Source organism: Microtus pennsylvanicus, chromosome 6 (genome assembly GCF_037038515.1).
Source record: "Microtus pennsylvanicus isolate mMicPen1 chromosome 6, mMicPen1.hap1, whole genome shotgun sequence".
NCBI classification, from domain to species: domain Eukaryota; kingdom Metazoa; phylum Chordata; class Mammalia; order Rodentia; family Cricetidae; genus Microtus; species Microtus pennsylvanicus.
Window position 1 is genome coordinate 93566584 of NC_134584.1, and position 17851 is coordinate 93584434.

Below are 17851 nucleotides of genomic sequence, written 5' to 3' on the forward strand. Positions count from 1 at the left end.
TTCTGTATAACACCAAGATTAATATGGCCATGTTTAGTTAACCTTTGTCATCTCCCTTAGGAGCTCTCTGTCCGCAAAAGAGACGCTCCTGCCGTGTAGGGTGGCAGAGATTGCTCCACAGTTTGGACCATCTCCAACAGCTTTGTTCCCTGCAAAACGAACTTGATCTGATGAATAAAAGTTTGGTGTATTTAATGAGTCAGAGATCAGGAAGAAGTCCTTGTCTCTGATGAGGCTCTGAGAGTCAGACACAGTGAACATCGGGGATTAAATAGACCCTAATCTCAGAAGAACACCCTGGAGCATGGAAGCATCCTGCGAGAGAGATGCTGTACATCTTGCGGCCATGTAGGTTTTCTGTTAGGAGCAACATCAAAGCCGGGAACTTTAGAGATTATAGTGTGCTTGACAGCAAAACTTGCCTGTGCCCTGCTCCTCACCTTCCCTGCCAGTGCTTCACCCTAGAGCAGCATCCTTTCTTCCCCCAAAGCAGGACGCACAGCCCCCTCCATCCAGAGCCTGCTGCCCAGCACTGCCCCTTTAAAGCCCTTGTGGGTCAGCATCAGGGCCTCAGCCATCAGCATTGTCCTGCCACAGTGGGGACACCTTCCCACGGCCACTTCCCAGGGCCTCTCTTATTTGTGGAAGAATTTCAGTGTTTTGCTGACTCCAAGAAGATCAAACAACGGGAATACGGGGTGTTTCCCTCGTTGTGGACAAAGGACTTAGTCCTTTACCTTAGAATTTTTGTTTTCTGTGATGTGTCAGAGAAATACACTCCCGTCTTTTCTGTAATTGTTTGCCTGTTTCTGACTGTGATGGGACTGTCCCCACACGTTCTCCTCCGTAGCCTGGAAACGAGCGACAACAAAGAAAACTGCCTTTGATACGTTGTCGTGGAGCAAAATCAAACTGTTCTTCAGTGAGATCTGTTTCTAGAAGCAAGTTATGGTAGCGTTTTGCTTTTCAGGCAAAACAAGGAAGAAAAGTTTCTAAAGGAGAGGATTCCTGCTTCTTACCAGGATGCTCTTGGATCTAGCCTTTAGCTACTACTTGGGATGGTCAGATACCAGTGGAGGACAGGCTGGAAAGGCGAATGCCATCGAGGGGAAACTCTAATGGCATAAAATCTCAGTAGTGGAAAGTGCTTTGTGCCTAAAGATAGGTCTTTCTGGTGCACGGCTGGCGATGGTGAATGGCGAGGGACTCACTAAAATATCTTAAATCGTCTCCCTTAAACATGTAGCATCCGTAGAGGTCAGACAGAGCCGAAACTTGAACAGCTGTACAACAAGCCTCGGAGATTGTCTTTAATTGTGTCCCCTTTCTCTAACAGCAGTAATTCTTGTTTATATTGTCAAGAACCTTTCCACCGAGCACAAGCACACCATACTTGAAGGTCAAATGCTTAACCCTTCTGCATGGTTACAATGAAAATGGAGCCTTTTGTTTTCATTAATGTATACCCCAGCCACGGATACAGGGAGAATGGGGGCCCCAAGCGTTCACCAGGCTGAAGTAACTTATTGTAAAAGACCCACAAAGGGGGCACATTTCTGTTTCCACGCACACTTGTTTAGCCTTTGCCTTCTGCATCCAACCACAAAACAGTAGGATCATTTATCAATGGGCAGAATTTTTGGGTACCATTTTGTTCCCTTGACCTCTGTTACTTTTTACTGACCCAACCAAATTGCTTAAAATTTTTCCTTTTCTGCTGTCAGTGTTTAAAGCCGCTTAATGCCTCTGAAGTGATCCCCTTTCTCTTGAACACTTCACACTCCTGTTGACCACAGCACCTGTTACTGTAGTGGACCATGAAATCGCGAATGTCATGCAGCTCTTATTGACTGATAATACTTTATTAGATATAAATAGAGTATCCTCCAGTCTCTGGGCAGATGCACATGTGCCCACAGAGACCCATGTATTGATTTGTGGAGGTCAACCAGGAAAGGAGTTTGGTGTATTTGTTTGTTTGCCAGGCAAGAAATATTTCTTTTCCTCCTTAAGAGTTAACCAAAGCTCAGGGGGCCAGTTCAGCAAACATTAAATATGAGCCCCAAACACGAAGGCCTCTTTGTTACTGAAACAAAAATCCCGCAGCAGGTGGTAGCCTCGAACACAGGAGGGAGGAGGAGGTCCAGTTGTTGCCCATTTTTCTAATCCTTTCAGAATACCCATTGTCCAGACCCCAAATTTAAGCTGTCCCCGCTCGGTCTCATGGAGAGAAGCTTGGCATGAAAGGGCTGCACCCGTTGATGCTCCTGCATATGGGCTTCATGTCTGGGTATGGAGTGTGTCACCACTAAACAAGACAGGATAGGTAATTGTCTTCTAGAGATGAGCCAGTGAGACCTGTTGATGAACACGTGAAACTGTTCTCAGTGTGGGAAGGTAGAGTGCAGTGGGGGTGTGCGCCAGCGGTGGGTGCTTTCCCTGTCTAAACCCAGGCGGAAATGTGGCCTTTGTTGTCCTGGGGGCTCTCAAAGCAAGTGTGTGTGAACCAAACCCCCCCAAAGCTGGGGTTAAACTTTATGTTATCCTTCTCTGTTTCTCAAGGTGCTACACCAGGGGGTATCGCTTTTAGAGGGGTTAACAATCTAGGTTGGAAAAAATAAGAGGTTTTTGCTTTTCCTAAAATTGAATGGGATGTAGCTGCTAACTCTAGACCCCAGGACCCCTGAGTAGGCTGCATTAAAAGATGAGCCAAAGGGCTAAGGCAGGCTCCCAGACAGGTTCCTGTTGCTGCTTGTAATGAAGGCATCCAGTATTCATTCATGTGCTGGGCCCTTCTGCATTACCATTGAGCCACCCGTAATTGATTCTTTGATTCCAAATCACAGCCATTGAAGAAAATGGGTGCAGTGTAATGATAGTTTTCCTTTATAAACTTGTGAGATGTCTGGAGCTGAAAATCATGTTCCCCGAAACTTAAGACACAAATCCTAACAAGTGGCAGACGCCCCACACGAAATGCTGTGTGAATACTGGATGCTCATGCTTGCCAGAAGGAAGCTGCATTTTTTGCCGCGTCGACTGCACATTTGGTATGGTGAGGGCTGTGACTGGTGATGCTAAACTTATGGACGGAATTGGAGCTGCCAAGTGATAGGGCTGTGTGTGCATGTGTGTGTGCGCGTGTGAGTGTGCGTGTGTGTGTGCGTGTGCGTGTGTGTGTGTGTGTGCGTGTGTGTGTGTGTGTGTGTGTGCGTGTATGTGTGTGTGTGCGTGTGTGTGTGTGTGCGTGTATGTGTGTGCATGTGAGTGTGTGTGTGTGTGCGTGTATGTGTGTGTGTGTGTGCGTGTGAGTGTGCGTGTGTGCGTGTATGTGTGTGTGTGTGTGCGTGTATGTGTGTGTGTATGCGTGTGAGTGTGCGTGTGTGTGTGTGTGTGCATGTGTGTGTGTGCGTGTGTGTGTGTGTGGTGCTTGAATGGAACCCTTAGCACATGCCAGTCAAACACCTTACTCCTGAGCTACTCCCCAGTCCATCTTCAGAGACGTAGCTTGAGATAGGATTCCAATATGTAGCCCACGATTGCTTTAAACTCAAGATCCTCCCAATTCTACCTCCCTCCTACTTCACCACCATGCCCAGTCCCAAACTTGAGGACTTTATAGCTTTTCAGATAACAACAGCATTTAGAAGTTAGTGTTTCTTATGATACGAGCATCTCTTCCACGTACAATGTTTACAAATGTGAGAAAAGAGGAACCCCCCTAAATTATTATTTTTTTTTTATCGCTTTTAGCCTTTCAAGAAACCATCTGGAATAGTTGTTTACAGACCTGAGGCTCTTCCCTTTCTCTGTTAAGAAGTGGTGTCACTTTTAATGCCAGCGTGGCACAGTGTGTGATCTCCTGGGATGAACCTCCCAGTGAGGATTGCCTTGATCAGGTTGGCATGTGGAAATGCCTATGATGGAGTTTTCCTAAGTGATTAGCTGAAGTAGGAAGACCCACCCTGAGTGTGGGCAGCACCATTTCAAGGGCAGGGCCCCGAACTGTGTGAATGACAAGAGTGAATGAGTGACAGCATGGTCATTTCTGCTCTTGACTGAGGTGACGAGCTACTGCAGGGCCCTGTCCTGCCTGCCCACAGTACTGTGGAATTGGGAGCCACATAACCCTGTCTCCCTTAAGTTGCTTTCCTCAGGGTGGCTTATCACGACACAAGGAAAGGGAACTAGATAGTGTTATTCTGTCAGGCCTGCTGCGCCTATGTCCAAGTAAGACTCCCAGCAGTCAGGGAGGGAGCCCTTGCTCCCACTGGCATAGGCTGGCACTGAGACTGGGCACTTCCTGAAGCCTAACATCATTCCTCCCGGTCTTGCTCACCATGCCCACTCCCTCTCTGGCTCCTGGGCCGGTGTCAACACCCTGAACCTGGGTGTCATCACTTGCAGGATAAGTTTGCTCATTCCGTTGACCTACACAGATGGTTGGGAGGATTTATTGGGCTGTCAGGTCGCACATCAGTCCTACCCAGCTGTGTGACTTGAGGTGAGTTGCATAATGCTTTTTTATTACCATTTATTATTATTGATAGTTATTATGTGTGTGACCATGCGTGTGTGTGTTGGTACACATATAAGCAGTGTGAGCATATGGGGTTCAGGAGACCTCTTTGTGGAGTACGTTCCTTCCTTCCACTTTTAGTTGGATCTGGGGCTGGAACTTTCAGTTTGGCCTGTGCATCATATGCCTTTACTTGCTAAACCATGGCCTGTGTCTTGATTTCTTCTCTAGAAATTGTGGTGATAATTAAAATAAAACCATTTTTGCTGAATTCTTTCAACAAATTGTCCTAGGGATTTAAATTAGGAATGTGTGAAAAATGATCAGGACAGGGTGTGGCTGTTGGTAATGTCCAATAACTAACTAATAGTTATTGTTATCAACCCCTTTCTGGTAATACTTACATGGCTACTGTATGACGTGTTTTTTCTTTTCCTGCCTACTAATAATACTTTAATAAATAAAATCTTCATAAATTACTGATTAACAGGTACTAAATCCCTACTAGAGAATTCTGTCACACAGATAACTGGGTATGGTTGTACGTATCTACACTCTGCCCTGGAATACACTGCTTAGACTTTGTCAAAAGCCCAAACAACAACAAACAAAAGAGTTATATCACAAAACCGTGTGAGCGTGTGTGCCTGTCTGTCTGTGGGAGACACCTCCAGGTCTCCGTAGACAGTGCCGCTCATGGGTGGGGCCTGCATTTTGCTGAGTGGGTCTTTTCCAAGGACAAATATGGCAACTGCTCGTGGCACTGTCCCTCGATTATCCGGAGTTTTCAGAGTCACATTGTGAATAGCCACTTCATTATGGTGGGCCAGAGTTTTCACTTTGGGGATCTTAAAAAAAAAAATAAGGTAGTTGAAGGTGGCTGGATTTTTATGTAAGCCATGGCTTTGTTCTTACAGGTATGTGTTTTAGTTTTTATTACCATGGTAAAATGAGAAGAACAGTGCTTAGCTGATTGGTGTTCTATGATGCTGCTGATGTTAGGATAGTCAGCTGAGAGAACATTCTAATAGAGCAGAGTCATTAATAATGAATTAAAATCTATTCTAAAGCTGAATTAAGCCCCCATGTCACCCTCCTGCATCCTCCACCCTGCATGTGTAGCTATTTCCCCTAGATTAGACGCTCCTGGTGGCTAAGGAGTCTGACCTGTTGATATCCACGGTGTAGCAGAGATTCAGCTATCGTTCCTCACATGGGAGGTGGCCTTTGCCCTGTGCTCTGGGTGCCTAGTGTAAAGTGCACTGGGCCTGGGTTAATACATCTAATTGCTCATTGTTCCTCAGCTAAGCTTCATTATCTCATCTATAAAGGTATGATAAGCGATTGCTTTACACAACTGCCATAATTAAGATAATGTTCTGAAAGCATCTTGCAGTATATAAGTAAATAGATGCCCGTGTTGGCCTCTGGCCTCTTGAGTTAGATGTGGCCCAGTTGCTTACTAATAGATTGAAACTTGGCAATTACAAACCTTTCTGGGTCTCCCTTTTTTTTTCCATCTGTAAATGAAAACACTGTAAACCCCTTCCTCTTGTAGACTTACTAGGATTGATTGGCACGGAGCGCATGAGCAGTGCCCGGCATATGAGACTGCTGGGCGAGGTGCCTCTTGTGTCTTCACTATCACTACTTATGTAGTGCTCAGCACCACTAGGTACCCTAGTGTATAGCTAATACATATACACTGTGACTACTGAGGCAGAGGCCCAGGGGAACAGCATAAGGTGTGGTTTTGTCTTCACTGCTAACTTGACTGGATTTGGAATCACCTAGGAGACACACCTCTAGGTGAGCAGCAGGGTGTTTCCTGCGAGGGTTATTTGAGGAGGGAAAGCACCATGAGTGTGCTGTCATCCCATGAGCTATAGCCCCATAGTACATAAAAAGGAACAAAGGAAGTTAGCTGGGTACCAGCATCTGTCTCTCTCTGCTTCCTGACTGTGGATGCAATGTGACCAGCCACTTTGTCTTTCTGCCACTGACTTCCCCACCATAACGGACTGTGTCTCCGGAGACCATAAGCCAAAAGAAATCTTATCTCCTTAAGTTGCTTTTATTCAAGCATTGGTCATAGGAACAAGGGATGTTGCTAACACAGAAAAGACTCAGTACCCATATTATTTCTCTAAATCACAATAGCAGAGTTTTAGGCTGAAAGCCATAGAGCTAACACGTATTACCATGAAGCACACGGTAATGTTGCTCTGGGGACCTGATGTAGATGAGATGAATCTCGTCGGCTCCCTAACGAAAGAACGATAACTACTCTCAAAATGAGAGGTAAACTGAGGCCAGAAAGGAGAAGTAATTTGCCTGTGGTCAGCTTGGCCATGTAAGGCAGTTGCCACCTGGAGCCATTGCCCTTCTCCCCCATACTGAGGTCCCAGTGACAGGGAGATCTGCAGCATTACCACCACCATCATGTCTTCTGCAGCCCGGAGTCAAGGAACCCACTCACCAGCTTTGCCTGCATTTGAATGCCATGCTGACCAGATCCGTGTGTGTGTGTATGTGTTTGTGCATGCGCGCACGTGCATGTGCCACATACATACACACGTGCACACACATCTGTCGCCTGTGTGTGCATGGAGGGGGAGTGATTTCCTAAAACCTCTGTCTGCTGAACATCCCTAAACACTTTGAACTTCAAGTCTCTAAAACTGAATTCTCCTGTAGCTTAGCAGAGTAACTTACCATCATCGCTGTACCTCAGTTTCCATATTTAACATAGAGACTCCTCTCACATGGAGATAGCTACATTAAATGAGATACCGTACAAATGCCCCTTGGCCTGGAAGGAAGATGCATTGGGTAACTGTGGCTCTTGCCCTTGGTGTCACTGTGGGGCCAGTTCTCCAGGCCTGAGGGCAACAGGAAGGCCTCTGGCTTCCCTGTCTCAAACCGTTAAAATTTCCACTGGGGCTTTGGGTTGGATGTCACAGAGAGAATGGGTGAGTGGAAGGGGGAGGGGTGGGTAGCTACAAAGAGTGAGTTATAACAAAGAGCCTTTTCTGCTTCAGCTCTTGTGTAGAAAACATATGTTCAGTGATGCAGGCAGCAGTTGGGTTAAAGACACACTGTAGGGCCGCAGACAAAGGGCCCGCGCTCTGCCTGCATTCACGGAGCATCTAAACATATTCACTTGTCTCCCTAGTTAGGGACTGAGCTGTCAGCTGGATCCTCTTGCAAGTGTGATTTCTTTTTCCCGTTCCCTTTCAAAAGCCTCCTCCTCCCCTCTCTCCCAATGTTTTACACTTCATAGAATCCAGTGTGCATGGCAGACCACTCCAGTCTTTGTGCTCCCGATGTTTGGGGAAGACGGGAACAGATGATGGGAGCTTGGGTAACTTTCACTTGCCCAGGGACTGGAGGGCAACGCAGCCACTTTTAGGCCAGACATCATCGACGTCCATTCCTTAGTGCTTGATATAGCTAACCACTGTGTCACCCCCAATTAGCATTTCGGCCGTGAACAGATTAGTGCAGCAAGATTCTTACAAGTGGCGACTGGAAATTAGGGGCGTGTGTGTTGTGGCGGGGTTAGGAGCATTCTTGCTTTTATTTATGGAGTGAGTAGCTTTTGGTGAAAAGACAAACGACAAGGCCAGGCACCTCTACAATAATTGGAAAGAAGTCAGCTGTCATTCCAGTATTCGTGATGGGAAATATATAGGCATGGCCATGCTTACTTGTAGGTCCCCTTGATGTTCTGTGCTGTAGATTAACCCCTTCGTTTTCTATATTGAAACTTCTGCAACTATGGTAGGTTTATTTCCATGAGTAAGATTTTATAAACACACATCTCATATATATGGATTAGACATAACACTTTTATTTGTAATATATTAGGGATACTGTTGCAGTTCCAACACACTAGAGATCTGTGAATTAGCGTGCTACTCATTGGGCCACTAAATGTCTCTTGGTCATTTTTCACCCCCTAAGAGGGCCGGTGAAAGTTGACAAGGAGAGAATTATTACCACACTTTATAGAACATACTTAAATTCAATGAAATAAGGTGGTTTATAGTAGTGAGTGAGACTCCTTGTGTCTGTGAGGATATCTTGATTTGTATTTTCATGGCCTTGTTCTTTAGTCCATTTCCATGCTGGTGGCTCTTTTCCTCTTGCTCTTGTTGTTTCCTGACATTGTTTACTGGTTGGGCTACTTGTTCTGGAAAGCACCAGTGCATTCCAGCAGAGAGAGGCCACAGAGAGGCAGTAGTCTCCTTTGACTTAAAGCTATAAATGTGTTGGGTGCTCATGCCAGCAGTGGAGGCAATTGCAGTCAAGCTCTGTGGTGTCTTCCAGTATGAGAGTGATTATAGCATCTACAGCTGCATCAGACAAAAGACACCATGTAAATATTTTCTGGCAGAAAGTGTCAGCAAAGTCATCACTGTCAGCACGTGTCTCAACGGACGGAAGCAACCACTGAGTTCATCAACATTTTAACGCCTGCCTTTGAAAAAAGTCCCTGGAAGGAAATTGTTGTGGAAATATATGTACAGGCTGCAGAGTGTACCAGTGTAGCTGGGGTAGAATTGCTCCCAGTGCTTTGTAGACCAGGCTGGCCTTGAACTCACAGAAATCCGCCTGTCTCTGCCTCCTGAGTGCTGGGATTAAAGGCATGCACCACTGCTGCCCAACAGACAGGGCTGTTATATAGAGAAACCCTGTCTTGGAAAAACAAAACAACAACAACAAAGATTTGCTCTGTGCATGGCACCTTCTTCCCTTGCCTAGTGCGGCATGGCAGCACACAGCAGCAGAATAAGGAGGTGGGCTGATACCCGTTCCCATGTTGAGTGGAATGATGGGAAGAAGGAAAGTCATGGGAGTGTGTGCAGCTTGCTCTTGCTTTTAGTGTCATCCCTGCCCTGGCTCCGGACTGTCTTGGTGAGAATAATTAAGCCATGTCTCTCACCTCGCTCTGAATCAACTTTATTAGGTAGACGGTGCTAACAGTGATGAAGAAGAGACTTGTGACACAGGCCAATCTTTTAGGCTGCTCGGAAAACACACGGAAAGAAGAACAATGATTTTGTAAACTCCATAAAGGTTTAGAAAATAAAAAGCAGTCTGTGAGTATGTAAGTACATAGAGCCTAGAAATCAAACCCCATCTCATCATAAGAAGCCGTTGTTTCAGTGGCGGTAGTTAATGTACTGTACGTGAAAGATTTAAGGCCGGCTAGAAAGCCTGGCCTCCTCTCTATTAGGCTGCTATTGAAAAGCCAGCAGTGGAACTCCGGCTCGGTGCTCTGAGGTTTCTTAATGGGCTGTCGGGGGCAAGACACCAGGGCTGCGCTATACTAGCTCTTTCCTGTGCATTAAAATACAGGGCCAAATGATCACACACACACAAGTATGAATTACTTGATGCTCTCTCTCTTCCATATGGCCAGCCGTGTCTTTGGCAATTAATCACGGACCAAATCGGCCAAGGGCCCTCTGAAGCACTGAAGTCAACACTGAGTTGTACCTGTGCCAGTGGGGGCAGTGGGGTTGCAGCGTGAAATAGAAGGATGGGGGCTGCTGGCGCCAAGGCCCAAGCAGCTGGCTTCTATAAACAACACATTTCTCCTTCTTCATCTTCACCTTGTCCACAGTTTTTCTTTGTGTTCTCTTCTTTTTCTCTTTTCTTCTCTCTTCTTCTATTTCCTCCCTCCTCTCCTCTTTCCTTTCTCCACTTATTTCTTTCCTCCCTCTTCTTTTTTCTTCCCTTCTTTCCTTGTTCCACTTTTTCTCCATCCTAAAGTCCAGCTTGCAAACGTTGCCCTGGTGTCTGTCCCAGGTGACCACATATGAAGGCCATCCCCCTCAAGGCTCCTGCCAGGAACTTCAACACGGCAGCCATGGAGCGGATTTTAGGATTTCTTTTTCTTTTTTTAATCAGTATCCATGTCCACCTTTCTGGGTGATTTTTCTGAAATCTTTTTTATATATGACAATTTCTGACATTGGCTGAGCACTCTGTGCGTGCCACAGTGTGCTGACCACCGTATGCAGATGGGCGGACTGCGTATTAATAGCCTCAGGAATATCGTGCTATCACTTACTCACCTGGGGAAATGAGGGCACTCATTAAAGACTCCACAGGTTACATCTTCCTCTAGTCTCCTCAGTTTGCCCGCACCCTAACCCACAGATGCCTTAGAGAGAACATTGTGATGGATTTGGTGAACTCTTCCATTCAAATGGAACAAGTCTTTGAGAGACACTGAACCAAGCCTGCCTGTCGGTGGGGATGAAAGGCTCCATTGTTGGCCGCCTCTTAAGACGTCTACCTTTGAGTCCTCCCACCCCAAGACAGTGGGCTTATCTCCCTCTTGCCTTGTCAATAGATTCTGGAGGAGAGGGGAGGGGACCAAAGACAGCCTCCTTCCGTAGTCCAGTAGAGGTGGCACCCAGTGGAGGCTCGGTGTTATCTCTTAGCTGAGGTCAACCAGGATGTGTTTTCTCAAATTCAGGAAACAGGGGAAAGAAAGTTTTAACATTGTGTAAACATTGGCACCCCCAAAATCTCTTGCTTCCAGAGAGGGAGATAAAGGAGGCAACAGGGCTGAGGTGAATGTTTATTTGTTCTGCTGAGCTGCAGATCCAAGAGCAGTGGAAATCTTTGGTGGTGCCCGTCCAGTTCAGAAAATGTGAAGGCATCACTCAGCGTTGAGCTTCGGAGGCCACACAAAAGAGCCATCTCGAGCTGACAATCAGTAAATGAAGGAAGACCTGCGGTCGACCTCTCTTTGATGGGAGTAAGGCTATCTCAGTGGGTTCAGAACCTTTCTTCTTAAAGGGGGAGGCATGGAAGAAAAGAGGAAAGGAAAAAGGAGCCCTGGACTTTTGAAGAGGGGAGGCGGGTTGGGTTTTTGACAGTGTTGATGTGGGGAAATAGCCTTCCTCACTGATAACATCTGAAGCCAAGTTTCTTCACAAGTTGAACCTTAGCCCGCAGTATGACTTGGAGCATAACTTTGTAATTTGTGAGTGGGGGGGGGATGGGGGACAACACAATCCTAACAGACCGCTGTGTGTGCAGTGTTAGGAGGGCTGTGTTCCACGAGATGACACTGTTAGTTCTTTGGTGGTGGTAAGGAAGGGAGCTGGGGAAGTAGAAAGATCTTGTGATGCTGGGATCCTGGTGTTGGTATTTTGAAACTGCAAGAATGCCCAGTGTAAATAAGCTAAGCAGAGGCCTTATCGGCCCCGCCTGTGGACTGCCTTTCCATTTCCCTGTATGTACCAAATGCTACACTTTGGCGTGTGTGTACATGTGCACACTCATTAGGCATGTTAAAAGCTACTTAATATGATTATGCGCTCAACAAAAATGAGTTGCTTTGTCTTAACTTAATAAATCCAGAATTAAGAAATTCTTTTCGAAGAAGAATGTGAAATGTAAGCCTAAAATTCAAGATTCCTTAGGGTCTCCCTTTCCCTCCCTCCCTCCCTCCCTCCCTCCCTCCCTCCCTCCCTCCCTCCCTCCCTCCCTCCCTCTTTTTTCCCCTTCCTTCCTTCTTCTCTTCCTGTCTCCTTTTTTCTCTCCCTCCCCTCCCTCCCTTCTTTTCTCCCTTCCTGTTACAGATACATTTTTTTTCTATTGATTTTGTGCATGTAGATTTAAGGGAGAAGACCCTGAAGGCTTTGTGGGATTCTCAGTGTCCCTGGTGTCTCCAGACTCCTAGGTGTTTTCTCTGTTAGAATGACTTATTACTGAGCGTATACAAAGATCAAATGCGATGGTTCTACAGTGAAACGGTACTGTAGCCAGTGCATCCAAATGAGAATCGCCTTTGGTGTATATGCTTGTTCTTCTTAATCATATCGCTTTAGAGTAGATTTTTACAAGTTCTTTCTTAGCTGTGTCTTCAGGAGCACTTTGAATCAAAATACTCCTTTGACGTCTATCTAGGCAATCAATTGCCTTAAAATCGAGGTGCTCGATAGCCTATCATTGGACTTTATTCAGAGGCGTCCCTCAGGAGCCTTGGAAATGGGCAGAGACCCTGTCTGTTGGTAAAGAGCTGTACTCTGGGGGAGGAAACATGGAGGTGACTGAAGACGTGCACTGGACCGAGGTGTGGTTTAGGACATGCTCAGCAGTGGCCAGACCAGCTGAGCTTGGGCCATGCAAGCTTTTGCTAAGGAGATGAGGTCTGAGATGTGTCTTGAAGAGTAAGTAGGGTCCCAGGGAGTGCATCTGCAGGTGCTTTCAGGTGCCCAGCAGTTTATATGGAGTAGATGACAAGAGATAAAACTGGCAAAACCAGCAGGATACATACGACGATACCAAGGTTTCCTTTGTTTTAATTTTGTTTGGGTTTTGCATTACTTAGGTATTTGAGCTTTTTAGAAATGTGTCTATTGTTTTAAACCTTCTGAATTTTAGCAACTAAAAATGCATAAGCAGAAACACCTTGGTTATGTTGGGCTTTGGCTGCCAGAGCCCTCATCTCTAAGGTTACTCTGCTTCATGGAGCACCAGGACTTTGTGCAGAAAGCTCACAACCCACCACCTGGGTGAAGCTGAATTGTAGGAAAGCAAGTAACTTGTTCAAACTTGCACTGTGAAAATGACCCTCCCCTCCCCTCCCCTCTTCTCCCCTCCCTTCCCTTCCCTTCCCTTCCCTTTCCTTCCCTTCCCCTATTTCTCCCTCCTGCCCTCCTCCAGGTCTCCCCTCCTCCTCCTTAGGGACTTGTGCCTAAGTATTCTGCCACTGCACTACATCCCAAGTCCCCAGCGTGCTTTCTTTTGAAGTAAGAGCATTCACAGATGGGTAAGGTTGGTGGCAGTGTGGCATCCGCCATGTGGAGCAGGTGAGAGGTCTGAACTGAGGGACAGGAAGAGGCAGGTATAAGAGAGGCGTCAGGATGGAGTGCTGGAGTGAAGGGGTATACAGGGCTTGGAGAGACCAGATGACTCCAGGGATGGAGTCCGTGTCATTGCTCTGAAATGGTACCACTCCTTCTACAGTAAGATTGGTGAGAAGATGAGAGAGGAAAGCCAAGGTGGCTCAGATGTGGGCAGCTGGAGGCCATGGTACCGTGTTTGGCGTGTCATGTTTAAGAAGAGATAGCCGGTTGTTGGCGCATGAAGCAGAATCAGTGCAGAGGGTGGATGTGTAGGTGCCTTGAGTCTACAGGGGCCCCTAGAGCTCTTTCTACAGAGAGAGCAGGAAAGGCAGCAGAGAGTGAAGGTTATGACCTCAGGATGGCAACAGCTGATGGTCTCAGGAAGAAGATTCACCTAGGAGACATGCCAAGGGTTGGCCAAGAGCCTATCTGATGGGTGAAGGCCAGGGCCAATCAGGGCTGTCGCCAAAGTGAAGGCTACTCTGGAAGAAGAGGCTTTGTACTCGGAATGTACAGAGGGATGTCTTTGTGTTCCTGGCACACTGGAGGATTCTGGTCATGGTTGCCATATAGTTGTACAATTTTTTTTCGAGACAGAAACCCTCTGTAGCTTTGGAGTCTGTCCTGGAACTAGCTCTTGTAGACCAGGCTGGCCTCAAACTCACAGAGATCCACCTGCCTCTGCCTCCCAAGTGCTGGGATTAAAGGCGTGCGCCACCACCGCCTGGCTACAAAAGTTTTAAATATCAAGTAGCCAATACTTTCTGACATCCTTTTGTTGAACTAGCACAGCTTTGCACATCGGGAGATGACCCAGACTGAGCCTCTAGTCCTCTTAAGAATATGTTCTGTTCATTCCTATCTGCCATTATCCTCTCAGACTTTATTGGAAGGAGTCTAAGTGTGACGGGGCTTTAATTCTCCACCACTGTTGAGATCTTCTTTCTTGCTGCAATGTGATTGGGCTTTTGCATCCTCCAACACCTCTGATACCTTCCTTTATGATGCAGAAAGAGTGTGCTGCCATCTGGGAACCCTGGCAAGCAGTGACCCACCTAAAGGAGGGCAAGGCAGATAACCTGCCTTTACTGTCTTTATGGTTTTCATCTCATTCATGAAGAACACCACTGGTTTCTCCATTTTTCTTTAAAGTGTGTATATTTTCTATTTTTTAAATATGGGCTAAATTAAAGAAAAAAGTGTTAGATGTTATGTGACTTGTAAGGGGATGAGAGAATACCTGAAGACCAGGGAACTGAAACCTGGGGTCTGGTTATTTTCGAAGGTCATGAAGTTAGTTTTTGCCAGTGAGGAGCCCCCTCCCAAAGCATATAGTCCCCCCAGTTTACCGATTTTATGAGTTTATCATGTATGTAATAGTGATTTCTTAAGAGTCATCCCTTGTTCTTTTCATTTGCAATGCTTATTTTCCGTGCTTGTTTCTTGTTTATCATTCTGACAAATATTAAGTAATTAGGTGGTTAATGGAAAACGGTAGTAACCGGGACAGTTCCCTCTGCTTCTGCGAAACTTCCTTGTACACTCTTCCTCTTCCCCCTCATAGACACTCTTCCCGTGTATGGAAAACAAGAGCCTCTGGATACAGTTGAAATGGTGGTAGAGGTGACAACACACTGAAGACACTTTACAGATTATTCTCACCATATATGGAGCCTGCTGGATGTGTCCCTTGTCCTTTGTTTTGGTGCCTGGTAGTGTCTAGATGACATTTTGAAGCCACTTTCAACTTTAACTGTGTGATATAGAGTATCCTAGGCAAGGGACAGAACTGTGGTGAGTAAGACACTCTGAAATAAGACTTTTTAGATTAAAAGTCACAGGCCAGCAGCTGCCTGAGTTCTGTTTACCCCACCATATTTCTTATTCTACCTATGTGATATTAAAAAAATTATGAATTTCTAATGTGAATAAAGCCAGGAGTGTTCACATTTAATACTCCTCTGCCAATGGATTTGTTTGTTTGTTTGTTTTGAAAATTCCTGATCTGGCCCTTTTGAGCCAGCGTCTCTGGATGGCAGAGTTCACAGGAGCCCCATTGTGGCCATTACATGCTCTCTTCAGGGAACCTCTGCCTGACTCACTCTTACCGTCCGTCCGCCATAAGTGGGGGCATGTCATTGGTGGATCTTGGGTTGCAAGCTGGAACTGTCTAGAGAAAGTAAGCTTCCTCTCTGGGCTGGAGGACTGTCACATTACTTCTGTGGAACATGATTGAGTGTCCCCTGCCATCATCTCCCAGGATTATGCATGTCTAGATCCTAGAAGCATGAGTTAGAGTTCTCATTCTGCCTCCTGCCTTACCTCTGCGCCGGACAGAGGATTCCAGTCTAAAACTCAGAAATAAGTTCTGGTAAGTTTAAAAAAAAATCAAGGCTTTATTTAAAAGATATGGGTAGCTAGGTGATTTGAGGAGAAAGACCTGACAGGATGCTCAGAAAAAGCAAGACGCATCAAAGGCAAGGCGTGCTGGAAGCTAAGGTACCTGATGGACCTCTGGGGACACTCCTTTCTCCATCACCCTCTCAAGAGTCTCACATACCGGATAAAGGAGTCAGAGTGACTTGGCTCGTGTCCTTATAGGGATGTGACAGTCCTCTAAGGCCATGAGCAGTGAGAGAAAGGACTTTACCTACGGGGCTGTAGGTGCTGTTTCTGGACAAAGGAGCCAGTGTTGGCAACACAAACAATAAATCTTCCTGTACCCCTCCTCAAAGCTGATAATGGGGATAATAAGTACATGCTGTAGAACACTCAAGTGGAGCAAAGAGGTGAATCTCAAGTTCTGTGAGAAGCAAATCGTGAGTGTGTCCTGCATGTCAGCAGCTGCTTCAGCATCAGACATGGAAGGACCAGCTGAGCAGCTGGGGCACAGGAGAATGCCTCAGACTCGCTAACCTTCACTTTGGCCAGTCCATTAAAAAAGTTTTTATAAATCCAGAGGAAAGCCAGCTTTCATCATGTTTTTGGAACTGTCTAGGTATTTGTGACTTGTATTCTATTTGATATACGTTTATATTTGGGTACTCTAGTGTTTACAAAAGAATGCTATAGTATCCCCACAGACTTCATACTGACTTGAGATTAAAATAACATTCCCAGGGCTGGCAGCATAGCTCAGCAGGTAAAGGTGCTTGCTGCCAACCCTGATGGCCTGAGTCAGGCTCTTGGTCCCACATGAGAGAGGAGAACCAACTCTCATAGCCCCATGCGTGCACATAGGTCCGTCACCCCAAAAGTAAATATGTAAAAAGTAAACGGATGTAGGGCTCTAGAGTTGGTTCAGCACTTAGAGAGGATACTGTTCTTGTAGAGGAACTGAGTTGCTTCTCAGCACCCATACCAGGCAGTGCACAACCACCTATAATTCCTGCTCCAAGGGGTCACTTACACACACACCCCCACAAACACACACACAAGTACACATAACTAAAATCAAAACAAAAAAATACTTCTGAGTAAATAAATGCTAGTAATATTCACAATTTTTAAAGATGTTTATTGAAATACACTCTGTTTCTGATTAATATGCGCTTATTTCCTTCTTTGCCAGATCTTGATTTGCAACAAGCGAGGGAAATGAGTGATAACACCCCAAACCTCTGGAATGGGTAGAAATTGAAAGTCGTAATTCCAATGAGAGGGGCCACACAAAAAGCCTCCGCTGGGTGGCAGGGAACAGAGGCAAAGTCAGAGCCTGCTTTTCCTTTATTGTTGTTTTTAAGGCAAAACAAACAACTCATGGTGACCGGTCCATGAAAATCATTTCTAATAATAGCTCATGGTGGGCAATTCCCTGGGAAAAAAATCGTTGGTGTGCTGAGAAAATGAGGGTGAGAACACATGGCGTCTGGACACGTTTCTTTAGGCAATGGCGCTTTGGAGTTTGCCCTGTGTGCCATGTACATTGATTAAACCCAGAATATATGCTGGCCATTTTTGACCATCATTTACCGTATTGATTTGTTAGCAAGGGAACTGTAATAAAGAAGCCATTGATTTACTGTCCTTATTTGCTTATGGGCTTTTTTATTATTAATTTTTCACTTTTTTCTTCTCTTTTGGGGATCATTTCTTCTAGACAAATGCTGTGCTTCGTGAAGTTAGAAGAGATGGGCTCCCTGTGGAACAAAGGAACGAAATTCTGGCTGCCATCCTGGTCTCGCTCACCCTGCGCCAGAACCTGAGGAAAGAATGGCATGCCAGGTTTGTGCTGCCGGGAGATGGGGTTTGTGTCCCTGACCTGGCTCGACTTGTCCTCTCATTTGTGGGGCTATAGGAAATAAGCATATTGAAGACATTCTGAGCTAAAGTTAGCTTTCCTGCCCATGGTCACCGCATCAATTATGATGCCCGACGTTGTCCATATGTGTGTATGAGTTCTCTTCCCGTGTACCATTTAGCCTGCAGGTTTGCACCTTGAGCATAATGTAGCTTA

At 45.9% G+C, this 17851-nt stretch overlaps 1 protein-coding gene across 1 annotated transcript in view; it reads left to right on the forward strand.

The window, feature by feature from the left end:
- The window catches only part of Fto (FTO alpha-ketoglutarate dependent dioxygenase), a 347190-nt gene that overhangs the window by 179969 nt on the left and 149370 nt on the right, over window positions 1-17851 (forward strand). The window contains exon 8 of the mRNA XM_075976876.1: window positions 17495-17619. Within this exon, the coding sequence (XP_075832991.1) occupies window positions 17495-17619 (125 nt within the window). The remainder of the gene's footprint in view (window positions 1-17494; window positions 17620-17851) is intronic.